This window comes from Pelodiscus sinensis, chromosome 10, assembly GCF_052426305.1.
Source record: "Pelodiscus sinensis isolate ZL-2025 chromosome 10, ASM5242630v1, whole genome shotgun sequence".
NCBI classification, from domain to species: Eukaryota; Metazoa; Chordata; order Testudines; family Trionychidae; genus Pelodiscus; species Pelodiscus sinensis.
Genome location: NC_143061.1, coordinates 17,605,706 through 17,623,614, shown reverse-complemented (window position 1 = coordinate 17,623,614; position 17,909 = coordinate 17,605,706). Strand labels below are relative to the sequence as shown.

General features: G+C 43.3%; 2 protein-coding genes across 5 annotated transcripts in view; one reads left to right on the top strand and one right to left on the bottom strand.

The window, feature by feature from the left end:
• LRRC31 (leucine rich repeat containing 31) overlaps positions 1-17,909 on the bottom strand; it is a 180,574-nt gene that overhangs the window by 71,188 nt on the left and 91,477 nt on the right. The gene's annotated exons all lie outside the window — the stretch shown is intronic.
• The window catches only part of SAMD7 (sterile alpha motif domain containing 7), a 46,003-nt gene that overhangs the window by 5,085 nt on the left and 23,009 nt on the right, over positions 1-17,909 (top strand). The window contains exons 2-4 of the mRNA XM_075937921.2: positions 5,324-5,448; positions 13,814-13,940; positions 16,454-16,590. Of these exons, the coding sequence (XP_075794036.1) occupies positions 5,346-5,448; positions 13,814-13,940; positions 16,454-16,590 (367 nt within the window). The 5' untranslated portion in view covers positions 5,324-5,345. The remainder of the gene's footprint in view (positions 1-5,323; positions 5,449-13,813; positions 13,941-16,453; positions 16,591-17,909) is intronic.

The following is a 17,909-nucleotide window of genomic DNA, read 5'->3' as shown; positions in this document are numbered from 1 at the left end:
CATAGGTAACAAACACAGAATAAATATAGCTATTTTTCTTCCTTTTGAGATTTCACTGTTCTCAGCCTAGTTTAGGATCAGAAAAGCTTACGCCCACATGTTTGGGTTAGAATTAAGCCTTCTAACTCTAGTCTCTCCGTTTGTACCGTACCCCAATCAAGGAATCACGGAAGCATGTATTATGCTGTTGCCTGATATGACAACATATTTTTTCAATATCAGTGAGACCTACCATTTTATTTTACTAACTGTGGATTCATGAATCCAGCACAATTTTTAACTTTACTAGTTATGGGGTAATTTTAATGCAAAAACAATAAAGATTTCAGTTTTTTACTATTGGAACTAAATATATTTCCCTTTTTAAACAGAATCTAATCTTGCTATAGTCAAAGCAACCAAGAAAGCTTTTCTAAAAGAAGAGGCAAAAAATGTGAGGAGAGAAATATACAATATTTACATCAATGTTTTATGTTGGAAGCTATTAAAAAATAAGATGTATTTTTAAAAAATGCTTCCTTTCTCTGTAACTTACTTGAGCATTTTAAACTATAATTCTGTTCTTCCAAAAGTGTAGAGCAGAGCCATTGCAATGATATACTGCAAATTACTTTTAAAATGCTAATTGTATATGCACATGAAGTATGTAAAAGCAGTATTTCAATTAATTACATCTTAATTTATATAATTGCAAAGAATGGCAGTCTTCCAACAAGTCCATATTATACACTATATACTATGATTGTTAGGGTAGGTTTTGCCAAAAGCAGTAGATTGCTTTAAATAAATTCTTGAGAGACATATGACTGCTATACACATTTTGACATTGTGTATAATATGATTAGATTTGTGAGTGCTTTTAGTTTACGAAGTTTGTGTCTTGCACCTCTTGCCTAATAATTTGAGACAGAATTAGCACTGGGTGAGTGGTTCTGCCTGCTGCCAAGTAGGGTTTGTTGAGGGTAAGAATCCAAAGCCAGAGATTAACTTGTCTTCATCCTTGTAATGTGCTGTACAGCCAGGATTTGTGCAATAGGATCAGAGAATGTAGCATACATGAATGTAGCATTAGACAGCTGGTGTGTATGCATGTATTCAACATTTTCAGCAGCCTTTCAATTCTTACCAATACCCTAGCTAATACATGAATAGGAAGTATGCTTTCCCTGTTTTCAAAGTGTTTTTGTTTTCTGTGTCATTTTCTAATATGATAGCTCTTAGGAGACAGAGTGAGCCTTCCAAAAGAATCATTAATCTGACCCATGATTTAGGGCACAAGCTAATTGTTGTTTGGTCTGAGTGAGAATTTTCCCAAATGGAATAGCATTACAGTACTGAGCTTGCCATGTACATTATGCATGATTTTACTTCTCTCTAAGGCCAGGTCACTTCTAGTCTTGATAGCAGCAAGCTAAACTTAGAAAAAATATTGTTTTCTTTGAGTAAGGAAATTCCTGTGTTTTCAAGTCAACTGAGATGAAAATTTAAGTTCTAATCTTCCTGCAGAGAGAAACCATATGCAAGAGTAAAACAAAAAAAGCAGTCATGTAGCACTTTAAAGACTAACAAGATGGTTTATTAGGTGATGAGCTTTCGTGGGGCAGGCACACTTCTTCAGATTATATTCTGAAAGTGAAGAAGTGGGTCTGCCCCACGAAAGCTTATCACCTAATAAACCATCTTGTTAGTCTTTAAAGTGCTACATGACTGCTTTTTTTGTTTTACCAAGATCAGACTAACAGGGCTACCTCTCTGTTACTTTTCATATGCAAGACTGTTCCTTTCTGCAAAATGTACATAATTCACACTAATGATATTCTGAAGAATGGTAAAGAATTAGATTTGGAATTTCCATGAGAGCAATTGGGAAATGTTCCTAGTATAATTAGAAGAAAACCTAACGTAAATTACATAGGATATCCTGGCTCACCAGAAAAAACCAAATGTCTTCACAGAGTCACTAACATGAAAAACTCACATATGAGTGGAAACTCCTCTGCAACTTGTAGCTTTTCAAAACCATGGCTACATCTACACTGGCATCCCTTCCGGAAAAAGGGGTGCTAATGTAGACTTTGGAATAAGCAAATCCGCGGGGGATTTAAATATCCCCCGCGGCATTTGCATTAACATGGCTGCCGCTTTTTTCCGGCTTGGGGAAAAGCCAGAGAAAAGTGCCAGTCTAGACGTTATTCTCCAGAAAATAAAGCCTTTTCCGGAGGATTTCTTATTCCTACTTGAAAGTCTAGACTGGCGCTTTTCTCATTATTTAAGACTATAGTGGCTTGAGATGGACAAGGCCTAAGAAAACCATCTAGAGACAAAGGGAAACTATCTCATGTAACTCCTTGCAAAGACAGGATTTAGTTTTTCTGTATTGGGTGTATCAACCGATACTAGCTTGGATGTTGGTATTTTCTGATCTTTACTCAATTAAGGGATAAACACATGTCTCCAAATATTTCTCATGATACATCAAATTAATGAAAGATGAATTATTTGCTGCCATATTTCCAGCGGGCATTTGCAGTAGAAACATTACTAAAAGTACTCCAAACAAACCCAAAACAGACCAAAAAGAACTCCAAAAAACAAAAACAAAGCTCATACAAGTTTCTCTAACAGACACAACAAGGCAATATCTGAAATAGCCCTTGCACTAGCTTCCAGAACAAGCACAGTATTTAGCAAAAGCACGCTATAACTTACTATACAACCCACAATTATAGTTAATATGTCAAACTCCAAACACATTTTGTGAATATCCTAGAAATCAGTGCTAATGGACACAGGCTACTACAGTTACCTTTAAACTGAAAAGTTTAACTGGGATAGCTATTTTGGTTAGAAGTGTGTGTGTGGGGGGGGGAGGTTTTAACTGAATGTTACACTAGTAAAGTGGACACAACTTAATAGTTGATGTGGATATGCCTTATACTTATATCAATACAGCTTATTCCTTTTCCCATTCTGACATGACTATACCACCCTAAAGCATTTTTATACGAATATAGTTGTGCCCATGGTAAGCTCTCAGGGGCTCTCTCTTTCCCAGCTTACAGAGATTCTTATCTGTTAGGAATAGCAGACATTAGCAGCATTGTTAGTAGGGCCCAATCCTACTGTTACTGACTTTAAGGAAATCCCATAATGAATAAGAGCAATAATCTCTTTTGTAAAGGGACTGCTCAGTGCAACAAAAGCAAGTCTACTCACAGAACTACAGGCTGGGAATTTGCTGCTTTATTTAACTATATCAGAATCTGGGTGATTAAAGGCAGGAAATAAGAGTGGAGTATGATTCTATCCCATAATTCTCTGGATAATCCAGTTAACCCTATTATGATCACTCTACTGCAGTTTTATACCTACAATTTTTAATTCACAGAACATTCTATAACCATTACTTATTGCTCTTATTAATGGGAGGTTTGCCTGAATCAAAGCTGCAGGATTTGGTCCAGGGACACTTGTATTTTACCTTGTTTCCTTCCACATGATTTACTCAGCAAAGTTTCTGAAATTAATTGTGAGTCTGAGCTCGTATCTAGACTCTGTTAATTGTTGAAAGCAAGCTTTATGCTTAGAGTTGCCAACTTTCTGACCAAACAAAACTGAATACCCTTGCCCCGGCCCTTTTCCAAGGCTCCACCTTACTCTCTCCCATCACTCGCTGTTCCCCACCCTCACTCATTCATTTTCACTAGGTGGGATCCCTTTTTGACCTGGGGTTCAGTTGAAAATCAAACACCTGGGCTTTGTCTACACTGGGCCACTTATTCCGGAAAATCAGCCGCTTTTCCGGAATAAGCTGCGAGCTGTCTACACTGGCCCTTGAATTTCCGGAAAAGCAATGATGCTCTACTGTACAAAATCAGCCACTATTCCGGAAAAACTATTCTGCTCCCGCTTGGGCATAAGTCCTTATTCCGGAACACTGTTCCGGAAAAGGGCCAGTGTAGACAGCCCAGTAGTCTTTTCCAGAAAAACGCCCCGATGACGAAAATGGCGATCGGGGCTCTTTTCCGGAAAAGCGCGTCTACATTGGCCACAGACGCTTTTCCGGAAAAAGGGCTTTTCCGGAAAAGCAGCCTGCCAGTGTAGATGCTCCTTTTCCGGAAAAACTGAAAACGGAATAGTATTCAGTTTTAAGCATTTCCGGAAATTCATGCCAGTGTAGACACAGCCCTGGTCACCTTATTTATGCTTCTTAAGAGGAAAAAAAGCCTGAGGCGGATGTCTCTAGATATCGAGATCTGTTATCACTGGAGGAAAATGTGCTAATATTTAGTATCTACCAATGTTTTGTAATCATCACATTCTTAAGTAACAGTTAAAATTGTTGCTAAAATAGCTAAACAAATAGTAATAGTGGGCCCAATCACAGGTGTAGTTTGACTTCAATATTTGTAGGGGAAACTCCAGTCAGGCCAATGGGGATGTGCATAGGGAGGCAAATTCCATTGCCTGCCCACGGTTTACTATTTAGGGGCCCAATACCCCTCATCATTCCCCCTACAAACTATGCCCAATGGCCCAATCCTGTTCTAGTGGTAGTTAATAGCAAAACTCACGAGTTCAATAGAAGCTAGGGCATGCCTAATATGAGCTGCAGATCATGGACTTGTCTTGTCTAGCTTTGGGCACCATTTCCCAAGACAGAGCTGTGAAGAGCCTTGAGCTGAGAACTGCTGAAGTTGTACAGTTTTGTGTTCACAGTTGAGAGCTCAGTCCACTGAGTTTTGGTTCAGCACTAGTACAAAAATCTTTTGTCTTGTTTTGTCGCCTAGGCTAGGTCTAGAGTACGGACTTTATCGCTTTTCCGGAAGAGGCTTTTCTGCCATTTGGCCCAGTTTATGGGAAGAAAAGCCTCCTCTTTCGGTGGAAATGGCAGAAAAGCCTCCTCTTTTGGTGGAGCCCTTATCCCTTGTGGAATGGGGTATACTGGACTCCCCAAAAGAGCATGTTTGCTCTTCTGTGAAAAAAAGCAGAAGAGCAAACGCGCTCCCTGGACACCGCGGGGGTTTTCCGGCATACCTCTAGTATGCCGGAAAAACCCCGTAGTCTAGACTTAGCCCTAATGATAGAGCAGAAAACATCTGATAGTTCTGAAGATCCCATTAAAAAAAGAGAAACTTGTGGCACCTCAGCAAGAGGTAGACAGTTGAGTGTTATTATTAAAAATAGCTGATTAAAAATGTAGCCTATATCCTTTTGCTTTTTACAAAGAACATATATGGGACCTGATACCTTTCTAAACTGTGGAATGTTTTATTATCTTCTTGGGTCCTTCTAACTTCATTCTTTACATTGGAAAAAGAAGGTCCTCTTCATCACCTCATAACATGACTCCCCGAGACCACATGAGAAAGATGTCTATACTCGGGGAACAAGGGACATTGGATGAAAAGCATCTATACCGATTAGCAAGTGGCATGGCAACAGGAGGTAAGCCAAAACTACAGCCTTCCGAGACCACATTTATAGTATTCACAACATGTATACAATATGTGAAGTCTAATAACTGACAGGCCTAATGTCTACAGATCCCTGCTTTATTCATGATCAGGACTTGGGAAAAACTAAATAAATGGCTTCCAAAAAATTCACACCAGATTTTATATGGAGCTCAGTTTATGTTGGACTAGGTCTTTGGGAGTTTAAAATTTGACTGTGTGAGGTGCTCCAGTACCTGGGAGGGAATTGCACCTGTATCTCCAATAGATCTAGAGCCCAATACTGCATGGCACTGGATACTGAATAGAGCCCACATCTTGCACCATTCAGTGGCAGCTTTGTCACTGACTTGAGTGAATGTAGGATTATGTTTTATATGAGGCACTTAATACTTTCTGGGATTAAGCCTTCAGTCAACTATGAGCAAAGCTGATAGTTATGATCCCCAGTGCATAGTCTTTTATTTGATTCAAGAAACTCCAAAAACTCTGGGACACAATAACAGTCATGCACAAACGCGTGATACAAATCTGGCAGCAGATATACATCTGTCTAATTTATGGTCCTGTAGCAACTTAGAGACAAACAAAAAAATATAGATAGTATCATAAGTTTTCGTGGACACAACTCACTTCAGATTATGACACACATGCAGAAGTGGGTTGTGCCCACAAAAGCGCATGAGACTATCAGTATTTTTGTTTGTCTCTAAGGGTATGTCTACAGTGCCACCCTAGTTCGAACTAGAGTGGCTAATGTAGGCATTCGAAGTTGCAAATGAAGCCCGGGATTTAAATATCCCGGGCTTCATTTGCATCTTGCCGGGCGCCGCCATTTTTAAATCCCCGTTAGTGCGGACTCCGTGCCCGCGGCTACACGCGGCACGGAGTAGGTAGTTCGAATTAGGCTTTCTAATTCGAACTACCTACTCCGTGCCACGTGTAGCCGCGGGCACGGAGTCCGCACTAACGAGGATTTAAAAATGGCGGCGCCCGGCAAGATGCAAATGAAGCCCGGGATATTTAAATCCCGGGCTTCATTTGCAACTTCGAATGCCTACATTAGCCACTCTAGTTTGAACTAGGATGGCAGTGTAGACATATCCTAAAGTCCGACAGGACCATTCATTGTTTTTTAAGGTTTTTTTAAGTTACAGACTAACATAGCTACCCCTCTGAGACTGTCTAAGGGTATGTCTACACTACCCTCCTAGTTCGAACTAGGAGGGTAATGTAGGCATACCGCACTTGCAAATGAAGCCCGGGATTTGAATTTCCCGGGCTTCATTTGCATAAGCGGGGAGCCGCCATTTTTAAATCCCCGCTGCTTCGAACCCCGTGCAGTGCGGCTACACGGGGCTCGAACTAGGTAGTTCGGACTAAGGTGCCTATTCCGAACTACTGGTACACCTCATTTCACGAGGAGTAACGGTAGTTCGGAATAGGCACCTTAGTCCGAACTACCTAGTTCGAGCCCCGTGTAGCCGCGCTGCACGGGGTTCAAAGCAGCGGGGATTTAAAAATGGCGGCTCCCCGCTTATGCAAATGAAGCCCGGGAAATTCAAATCCCGGGCTTCATTTGCAAGTGCGGTATGCCTACATTACCCTGCTAGTTCGAACTAGCGGGGTAGTGTAGACATACCCTAACTTATGGTCATGCAGATTTTTTTTAATAAATATACTATTAAACATGCTATTTTTATTAAGATATTTTGTTGGTTAATTTGCAGGGGGTAACAATTTTCCAGGGATGTTAATCATATAATGTGATGGGCAATTTTTCAAGGAATCGGTGGTGGACCCACAGTGTCTCCTATAAATACACGTTGTACTACACTTGGAGAATGTGCCCATTTTCAAAAACTCTGTGGAAGGACAGGCTGCTTACAGTGAGCTCTGTAAAGGTGTGGCAGCGTAAGTACTCCCTGTCACTAGGGAGACCTCATTCTGGGATGTGCACGCCGCCTCCTTGGCCACAAAGGAGTTGGTCGTCTCTATAATCCGTGAAATTTTGCTGGCCTCTGGGTAACCCCGAGTCTATAAGCGACCCTGCTCGCCAGGCAGTGTGGCCCAATGGCCAGAGTCAATATATATATATATATATATATATATATATATATCCCTCAGTCCAGGGCAATATAGCTCACAAGCCCAAGTAAGTGAATAGCCCTCAATTTGGGGCAATATGGCCCACCAGCCAGAGTCAGTAAATAATAGCCTACATTCCAGGGCAGTATGGCTTACTAGTCACAGTCAGTGTGGTTGGAGGCTAACGCCCTGGTAGGGGAACCTGTGCCCTCCCTGCTCCACTGGGTCCCAAACCAGGGCCCTGGGAGCAGCAGTATGGTCTGCCACTCCCTTGGCGGGGAATCTGGATGAAACACACCGAGGACACCAGTGTGGGAGAGGCCACTCCTGCACCCTCCCTGGGTCACTTCTGACCTCATTGGTTGAACTGATGTCCCATGTGATAGTTGGGTCTTCCAGCTTTCTAGCAGCTGCTTCTCCATGGGATTCCATGGGGTTTATGTTGTAGCTCTCTCCTGGGTCTCTGGTTCTCACCCCCGGGGTAGCTGACTGCAGCAGTTCAGGAGCTCTGGCGAGAGATTCTTCTCCTTTGCTGGTCAGCCCAGACTGAGCTGTTCTGCTTCCTCTTATACTGCTCCAGCACTTGGAGCATACCCAGTCTGGGTAAGGGGGAAGACTTCCTCCGCCCACAAGGTCTTAGCCCCCCCCCCCCCCAGTATGGGGTATGTTCTCCACATCACAAAAGGGCAAGACCAAATCCTGGATGGATAGGTACAGATGAGGGAATTTTGAAAGGAGAGTCTGTCTGTGCTTTTGCAGCTCCACCCTGGCAAACCTAAGAGCAGCTCAAATGGCTCCGTTCTCTTCCTCAATTCTCTTTTGTTCCTAGAAAGCTGGTGAAGAACTTGAAGCCTCCATCTGTTGGAACATGCCCCAAATAATACTCTGTATATAATGCATTTGAACCAAATCTGACTTTAGTGGTCCCACTTTATGTTGGGGGTTCTGTTTATAAAGGGTTAACAAATAATTAATAGATGTTATAAGCATGTCACAGACATGAGTAGCATATATTACAGATGATTATAAGCACATTGATAGAAACTGGCATGGAAGGTTTATAAAACATGGTTATAAGCAGCCTATTGACCTAATGAACTCTGGATCAACTGCTAACCATTTATTAAAACATCTATTAATCATTTACTAAACTTTTCTGAACTATTACCCGACTGTGAAGTGTGACCACTTTAATAGAACACTTCAAATGCTAACATCAAACTTTGCAACTCGTAGTCCTGCAAAACAAATGAATAAGGAAAAGACCATTTCCCAGATGCCATACATCTCTGCAAGAAAAAGCAGTGGAAAGAACATCAATGGAGTTTAACATGACATATACTGCTGCTGCAGATTCATGTCCTAGCAGGAGAGTGAAAGACAAGTTGTAATAAAATCATCCTTTTGCACTCTTCACTGTCATCTGAATTTCACTCTACTGAAAATACTGATTCTTCAGATGCAAAGACCCAGGTTGATGTTGAAATAAAAAAGCTAGAATTACCTACCCCAGGTTCTAAGGATATGAAGGGTCCTTGGACCTGTGGATCTTTTAATTCATTTGAAATATAAAAAACAATGTTAAGTAAGCAAAACACATAGGAAAAACATATTTCTCTTTTACCTGACTTCAGTGGAAGCCAAGGCTGCACTGAAAATTGTGTACTTATGACCTGTTTCAAAACTCATTGCAATAAATATGAGTCTTTCCACTGACTTCACTGGATTTTGGATCAGACACATATGAGGTGCTTATATATGGAATTCTGTGTTTAACTTTTGACATCCAAATGTGAAATCGTTCCTCAAACATAGCCCCATACTTATTCCATCAGATTGTGCTATTTCATATCAGGACAGGTTGGAATTTTTCTTAGCTAATTAGGGCACATCTATACTATGAGATAAGGTCAAATCTACTATGTGCAATTTTTGAGCACTCAATGTTGAGAGGCGAGGGTCTGTGTCCTCACTATGAGAAGAATCAAATGCGTTCACATTTATGGAGCCTACCACCAACTCACTGAGAGCGAGGCACTGTGGGGAACTTGGCAGTTTGGCCTATGCCTTCGGTGTCCACTGGGTCCAAAACTCAGCAGTGGGTGCTTACAGGAGCTCATGTCAGCTGCGTCCCAGAAGGTACTCCTCTACTCCTTCCCCCTTCATGTGACATAAAGGAGATGCAGTGTGTGTGTGTCTTGTGCTGCTCTGGTTGCCTGCACAGATGCCACACCACTGCAAGCATGGAGTCCAGGGTACTGGAAAGCATAACATGTTCATGGGTGCAATGGTGCACTTCATGGTGCAGTACTTCATAAGTATACACATGTTGATCCACCTGGAAGAGGATGAGGATGAAGCTCAGTGTGGCATGGAGGCCTTGCTCAGGCAAGTCCTGGCACTCGTGATAGTGCAGACACCACTTAATCCCCTGAACACAGAGCAACTCCAGTTCTAGTGTCAGGAGACGAGCTCAGATGGTGGGACCACATCGTTGGGCAGAGATGGGACAATTAGCAATGGCTATAGAACTTTCACATGTGGAAAATCACATTCCTGGAGCTCTGTGAATGGCTTGCCCCTGCCCTGAGGTGCCAGAATATACCTAGGAGACCCGCTATCACCATGACAGGCACATGGCAATTTGCCCTCTGGAAGCTTGCCATGCCAGACAGCTACTGCTCAGTTAGGAACCAGTTCAGGCTAGGGAAATCTACGGTTAGAGCTGTTCAAAATACAAATAGCCAAGGCCATTAATAACATCCTGCTACAGAGGGTCGTGATTCTCATCATGGAGGGGTTTGCTGCCATGGGCTTCCCTAACTGTGTGTGGGGGGAGGGACATAGACAGAACACACATCCCCATTCTGGCCCTCCAAATCCCATGCCTCAGATTACATCAACTAGATGGGATACTTCACTATGGTGTTATAGGCGCTCATGGATCACAAGGGCCACTTCACTGACATCAACGTGGGATGATTGAGAAAGGCGCATAATGGTTGCATCTTTTGGAACTCCTGCCTCTTCCGAAAGAGGCACACAAGAACTTTTTTCCAAGCCAGACAGAGTCATAGAGGTGGACGTGCCTATTGTGATCCTGGGTTACCCAGCCTACCCCTTGCTCCCCTGGCTAATGAAGCCCTACATTGTCTTCCTGGACCCCAGCAAGGAGGAGTTCAACATGAGGTTAAGCAGGTGCAGAAAGGTGGTGGAATGTGCATTTGGATGTTTAAAGGGGAGGTTCAGGAGTCTCCTGACCTCAGCAAACACAACATCCCCTTTAGGGTGGTGACCTGTTTTGTGTTCCATAACCTGTGTGAGAATAAGCAGGAGACTTTTTTGGCATGGTTAGGGGCTCAGGCAGAGGGCCTGGCCCGAGAGTTTGAGCAGCTGGACACCAAAACAATAAGGAGAACACAGCACAGGACAGTGCTAATCAGAAACGCCTTGAAGGACAGTTTTATGCAAGGCCAGTTTTAGACTCTCTCCTGTGGCTCCCCAAAAGGTGTGTTTGCCTTTCATCCCCCACCCCTCTGCTCCCCTCTTCTGTTGACCCCACCCCTGCAGAAAAAAAAAGCTTTGTTCAAAGAATAGGAGTGTTTATTTGGGGAAAAACAATGGGGGAGGGAATGAAGTGGGAACCAGAAGGGGAGAGGGGAACTCAGTAATGGGATTGGGACTGCTTCCTGCCTCCAGAGTTTCTGGAGGCTCTGGTTCTCTTTGAGTCCCCACGCAGTGTCCTTGGGCCCTAGTGGATGGAAGCCATGGGGCAAGAGGAGCAGGAACTGGGGGTGTCATTAGGGTGAGCAGGATTCTGGGTGGTGGCCCACTCCAGACAGGTCACCATGCACTCCATGATGGCAGTCAGGGACAAAAACATGGTCTCCTGCTGCCATGTCAGCTATTCCCAGGTGGTTCTCCTCTCCTGCAGCTCTGCTATCTGCTCCTGGTACTCTTCCTGGATCTCCTGCATGAGGGAGTGCATGCAGTCCATCTGCTCACAGAATATGTCCTCCTGCATGTGTTTTTGCCTGCGGATGTGAGCCAGGCAGACAGATGCAGTGGGAGGTATAGGATGCACTGAGCTGGCAAATGGCCCAACTGTCCAGAAAAGTTACAATGATAGACATTTTAGCAGATACATTGTATGAAGTGTAACCCTAATCTCTTAGCATAGACTGAAGACCTCCAGTCAGACAATAGAGAAGTGTTTCATGCAAGGCCACATATTTCCTTTAAAATGGGAACTGTATAGCAGGTGTCCAGACATCTCAGGGGAACACTGGGACACACTTGGTCTGGAGGTAGGGGAACAGCCAGGCCAGGAGCTTCTAGGAAGGGTGTGGAGGCAGCAGAAAATGGCTTCCTACTGCATCTGGCACACATCAATTCCCAGGAGAGTGTTACTTTCCCAGCCAAAGCAGGAGTCTGCAGGCAAGAAGGAGAGCAAGGGACAGGTTGACTTCCTGCTATGTCCAGGACATGCCGGATCCAGTACTCTCAGCTTCCTGGAAAGAGTGCTTCTTTTCCGTCCTGGTGGGAGGGAGGATGTGTGAGCAGCACTTGTGGGTTGCTGACAAGAGTGCTAATAGTTTACCCTCCACCTCCTCTCACCAGGTTGCTATGTGAGATATCAGTCTTCTCTGCATCTCCACGCTCGATCAAAAGCGAATGCTGAGTGAATGTGGCCATGAACCCAGGCCTTATGTTGCACTGCTGTGTGGTTCCATGACACCAAACTACTTACTAGTGTCATGGAGTGGGAAGGTGACTTACCATAGAGGACAGATTAAGGCTGGCCTCCCCAGGAGCCTTGTGAGAAGGATTGAGGGGTTCCTATGAGAGAGCTTTATGGAGCTCAATACTCAAGACTGGTGCTCCATCTGCAGACACATGAACAAGCTGTTACATGCCCCCCACACCCTCCCGCCACTGAACAGGCAGAGAGAAAGTGCGCTACAGCTCACAGCCCCTTGTCTGAACCTGCTTGTAGTTAGACAAAGTTTGTGAACTCACCAGAAGTGTCCTCCCCAGGGAGATGCCCTCAGAGGACAGGATTGGCTCCACCATCATGGTGAGCTCCTGGCTCTCAGGCATCATTGGTTAGCTAGTCTCCTCCTCCTACCCTCTGTCATCTCGTTCTCCTGAAGGCTGATGCTGGGTGTGTCTTGGGCGGACTCAACGATCCATCTGGGAGAACTGGCTGCCTGTCCCCCCCCCAATGGCATCCAGCTGGTCAAGTAGTGACAGGTGTGAAGTGCTGCCCCAGAGGGTTCTTGGCCTTCTAATATGACTGGAGCAGCTCCTCCTCCTGGAGTGCTTCATTTTCACCCAGCACTGCATGAAGGTCCTGGAATGGCCTTTATCCACCCACACCTCAATGAGATCCAGCATCTGCCGTGCACTCTAGGCTGGTGCTCTTCTGCAGCCCAGGGAAGTTGAGACCATGGAGTGTCCAAGGGAAAATTGGAACTCATCTCCTGTCTCGTGGTGTGCTGCTTGCTTGCCAAGGGCTCACGAAGCTGGCCACATGGGATAGGCCATTCTACAGTTCCCAGGACTTTTTGAATGCAGTGCAAGAGCAGTCAAGGCAGATGTTGTGGCCAGAGTGGAGAGGACAGCTGTGGGAGGCCTCCCAAAGGCCAATAGGATCAAATTTCCAGAAACACTGCATCTACACTAGTGTAAACTTGATTCTGCATGGTCAGGAATAGTGTTACTCCTGGTGAAAAGCAGAACTACAGAAACAGACATCAGTGCCCCTAAGGGCGGTGCAACTGGCTTGGTAGTGTAGACACATTGCTTAGATAATTGACTGAGGGGCAGGTAAATTTGTTGTAAGGTCCTAGTGTAGACCAGGCCTTAGAGTCTTCCATTTTTTCCTATCACTAAAAATACAAATTTCCACAGAATATTTCCCATATATCATAGTTCCTTTGTACTTTAATAGTGGTGAGGTATGCATCAAAATGGACTGTTTAAACTGTCATTGTGTTTATACAAAACTCTACACATCTTATTTATTTTTGATGCAGTTATTGGTTGTATAATATACTATATTCATCAATGAGGTTCACAGTATAGCTAATGGGGAGGATATAAGGTTACATATTTTAAAGAGGCAGTAAATATTCTGTGTCATGTTTTCTTTTTTAACAGGTGGGATACAAAGAAAGGTTATATGTTAACTATTTCTGGTAAGGGTCATAGTGGATATAGAATCACTTATTGCACTTAACAATATAATTTTATATGCTTTATATTAGAACTGCGACAGCGACAAGAAGTGCTAATGAGAAACCAGATGATGGCAGTAAACCCTCAGCTAATGGGATCAGGCCAGCAGAGAATGCAGGCAATTCCTTCACAGTTTGAACCTCGATTTGTAGACAGGTATATCTCCCCACTTCTCTACTACATTTAAAGAACAGTGGTTCACCTTATATTTGAGAATAAGAAGAGTGTTAAGATTTGAGATTATTTTTAATATTTTGGTCTCTTGTTCTCTAAAACAGCCTTCAGAACTAAGGGCTGGATGAACCTGTATATGTCTCCTTAGCTCTCTCCTACATGTAAATATAATATTCCTGTTTTTGGATACAGAATACGAGATTGCTCCTGCTATGCTAGCATCCACATTTGCACACAGCCCTAAGTTCCACAAGGACAACTGCTGAGGCAACTTTTGAATACTAGTTACTTTGCTCTGGAATATATTTATTAAGTCCCCCTCAAATCCTAAGGTGAACAGAGAACATTTTCTGACATAACTAGATGGTTTAGTCCATCAGTCCCCAGAAAGACCAATACTGAAAAGACATGCAATTGCTAACTCCTACTCTCAAGGTCAGAAAAGTGTTTGAGTTATTTCGCTAGAACAGTGGTCTCCAACCTATTTAACCACAAGATCACATTTTCAATTTAAGTGTAATGTAAGGTCTATCTAAAACCCAAATACCCTTCTCACGCTTCCTTCCTGCCCCTTCTTTGAGGCCCTGCCCCTGCTCCACCCCTTCTCCAAGGCCTCAGCCTGCTCACTCCATCCCCCTTCCTCACTCACTTTCACCAGGGGGTTGGGTGCAGCCTCTGGTCTTGGGCCAAGGGGTTCAGACTGTGGGAAGGGCTCTGGGTTTAGCCCAGGGTGGGGAATTGGGGTCCATGAGGATTTTCAGGGTGAAAGCTCTGGAAAGGAGTTTGGGTGCAGGGCGACTCACATCTGGGGCAGAAGGAGGTTCAGGAAGCAGATTCTGTGTGGGCGCTGTTTAACTGAAACGACTTCTGGGTGGTGGAGCAGTGGAGTTAAGACAGACTTACTCCTGCCCTGGCCCTCCATCGCTCCTGAAAGCAGCTGGCATGTACAGCAGTGGCTCCATGGCGCCATGTGCTGCCCCTCATCTACAGGCACTGAGCCCACAGCTTCTATTGGCCATGGTTCCCCATTACTGATCAATGGGAGCTGCAGGAGGGGTGTATGCAGGAGAACAGCATGAGGTGAACTCCTGCTCTGCCCTTCTCAGAGAGTGCAGGGACATGAGCAGTAATTACCACAGGGATAATTACTCCAGCCACGACAGGTTAGGCATTTGAGAACTCACTACTCAGTTAAATGTAAGCATAAGAGAGAAATGAAAATTATGAAATGCACAGATGAGTCAAAAACCAAAATAACACACTGTGCAAGCAGTAACAGAAGTAACAACAACCCCGTCCCCCATGTATGTTGGATCAGGAGATGAGAGTGAAGGACAGTGTGCATGAGAATGACACACACGCAGCATGTGAGAGAGTGACAGAGATTTGCATTGCCAAGCTCCCTCCACCCCCTTCACTGACATCAGCACCCCCCTCTTTTCTTTCCCACACCCTGCACAGCAAGTAGGAGGCTCCCATGGGGCAGTTCCAAGGCAGAGGGCAGGAGCAGCATGACAGTGAGGGGAGGAGCAGCTGAAGTGCCAGTGACTGATAGCTTCCCAGACAAACCAGTCAGGATCCCCTGTCAGAGGCTCCAAGATCTACCGGTAGATCCTGATCTACTGGTTGTTGACCACTGCCCTAGGATGTAATGCCCTTTCTGACCAGTATTGGTACAGATCAGTCTGCCAGGAGAGATGTCAGAAGAGCCAATGGGTATCAAAACATTTCACAAATAATATTAACGAAACAGGGCATTACATTGCTTTCCCATTTCTTTGACAAATGTCTGCAGCCACTACTACCTTAGGCTGTGATCTGTTCTAAAGAAACGTGGTATGTATACATTACAATTAAAAAAAACAGAATCAAATCTCAGAGCCCAGATCATCTGATTTATGTTCACAGGCCTCAGGATGCAAACTCTAAAATTGCTCTATAGACATTATGGCTCAGGCTGGAGCCTGGCCTCACCTGAGCCCAAATATCTACGCTGAAATTTTATAGTCCTACCAAACCCAAGTTAGATGAGCAGGCCAACTGTGACTATGCCATGGGTCTTTTATTGCTGTGTGTAGACTTGCCTTTTTGAGAATTAGAAATGAAAGATGGTACTAGTCAATACTTACAAGGGAGACCCTAAAGAATGCAGTGTTGCTATATGCAGTATAAATGATTCAGTAGATCTTTCCTTTGAGTAAATTAAAAATCTGTGCTCAGGGCAATATTGGGCTGTTTTTCAGTTGAAAGGTAAAACTAAACCTGACAATTTGGACTTTTACATAAGAATTTCGGTGTTCATCCAAGTTATGTTTTTACTTTTTAGCATAATTTTTTGAGCAAATTCTTCAAATAGCATCCCAGTTCTGCCACAGTCAAATGTGCCAGTCCTGTTAAAATCAAAGGGAGTTGCACCAGTGTGAACATAGAACATAACATGTTAAGTTAGACCATGTACTTTGCATATCTAACTGTATTTTTTACTCTCTCCCTAGAGATTTGTTGCCTTCCACTGAAATGATGGCACCAGCTGACCCAAGACAGATCCATGTAGCTTCCCACCTTGGACCTTCTGTCCCACAGCATGCAAACATGCCAAACATATTGTCCAATCGGATTTATCCTAGTCCAGGTAACAGTCAGTTGAATGATCCTGTGAAGTAACAGGGTATTACTGAAAAAGTGAATGAATACTTCTTCCTTTTCACCAGGTTTGTCACTGGTGGCAGTAAATAAATTGTATGTACCTCTATAAAAATAGCCTTGAGAATGAGAGCACCTGCCCAGTAGAAATCCCAGTTTGCACCAATATGAGACTTCAGACTTACAAATTAGAATTTATTCGGTGAGCTTCCAAGATCTGCCTCTATCTTATATGCTTATTTGTGTGTGTGTGTATGTGTGTGTTCCAGTGGTGAAAATAATTTAAAATTTCTTGCAGGTACTGTCCTATTGCACGTGGGTCCTTGCCAGCTCTTTAAATAGCTTCCTGCCAGCTTTTGCTGCAGCTCTGCCAGTTCTTGCTAGAACTGCGCACCAGAGTGCACCTGCTTACTTTCACAATTGGTGTGTTCCCTCTGAATGTTTTTATATTTTCCAAATCATGTGGTATTTATCCATCTCTCTCCATATAAGCAGAATGCTCTAGCCAGCAACATTTACCTGATTGGCAATGTCCTTTGTGTTATATACATTTAACTCTCTGTAGTAGGTTTTTTTTTGTTTTAGCTGTAGTAAAAGGATGTTTCACTGATCACATTCTTTGATCCTTTGATCATATTCTTTGATCCATGCTACTTGGATATAATTTATTCTCAAATAAAATGGTTACATATTTGTTTGAATAAAGGTTAGATTGTGGCACTTAGTCCTAAGGCAAGGGATATAGTAGCAGATTCCATGGCTGCAGAATTGTGTATTACATGTAATTCTGGTAACAATAAGTTAATAATGGACCATACTTTGAGGTTCTTCCTCAGATCTGAGTGAAAAATGAGCAAGGATCCCAGATTCGATCTATCAGATGAATAAAGGAGCACTAGAAGCCATGAGGATCCACAAATAGGATTTTTTTTTGGTTTCAGCTTCTCCTTCTGTGGGAGTTCTGCCTTTGATTTACCACAGTTAGGTCTGATACAGTTCTCAGGGAAGAAATGCTATTAAAAATTACATGTAAATCCATGGTATCCAGGCAATAAACAGACTTTTAAGGAGTGTTCTTACATTGCTTTTTAGTAACTACTAGTTATTATTCACTCAATCAATCCTGCATGTACTTCAATGTCATCTCATTAATTTCCCTACTCTTCCTTGCTTTAGATGTACCTTACATTGCTTTTTAGTAACTACTAGTTATTATTCACTCAATCAATCCTGCATGTACTTTCCCTACTCTTCCTTGCCTTAGATGTACCTATGACAGGTATTCCTAAGGTTCTGACCCTGAAAATA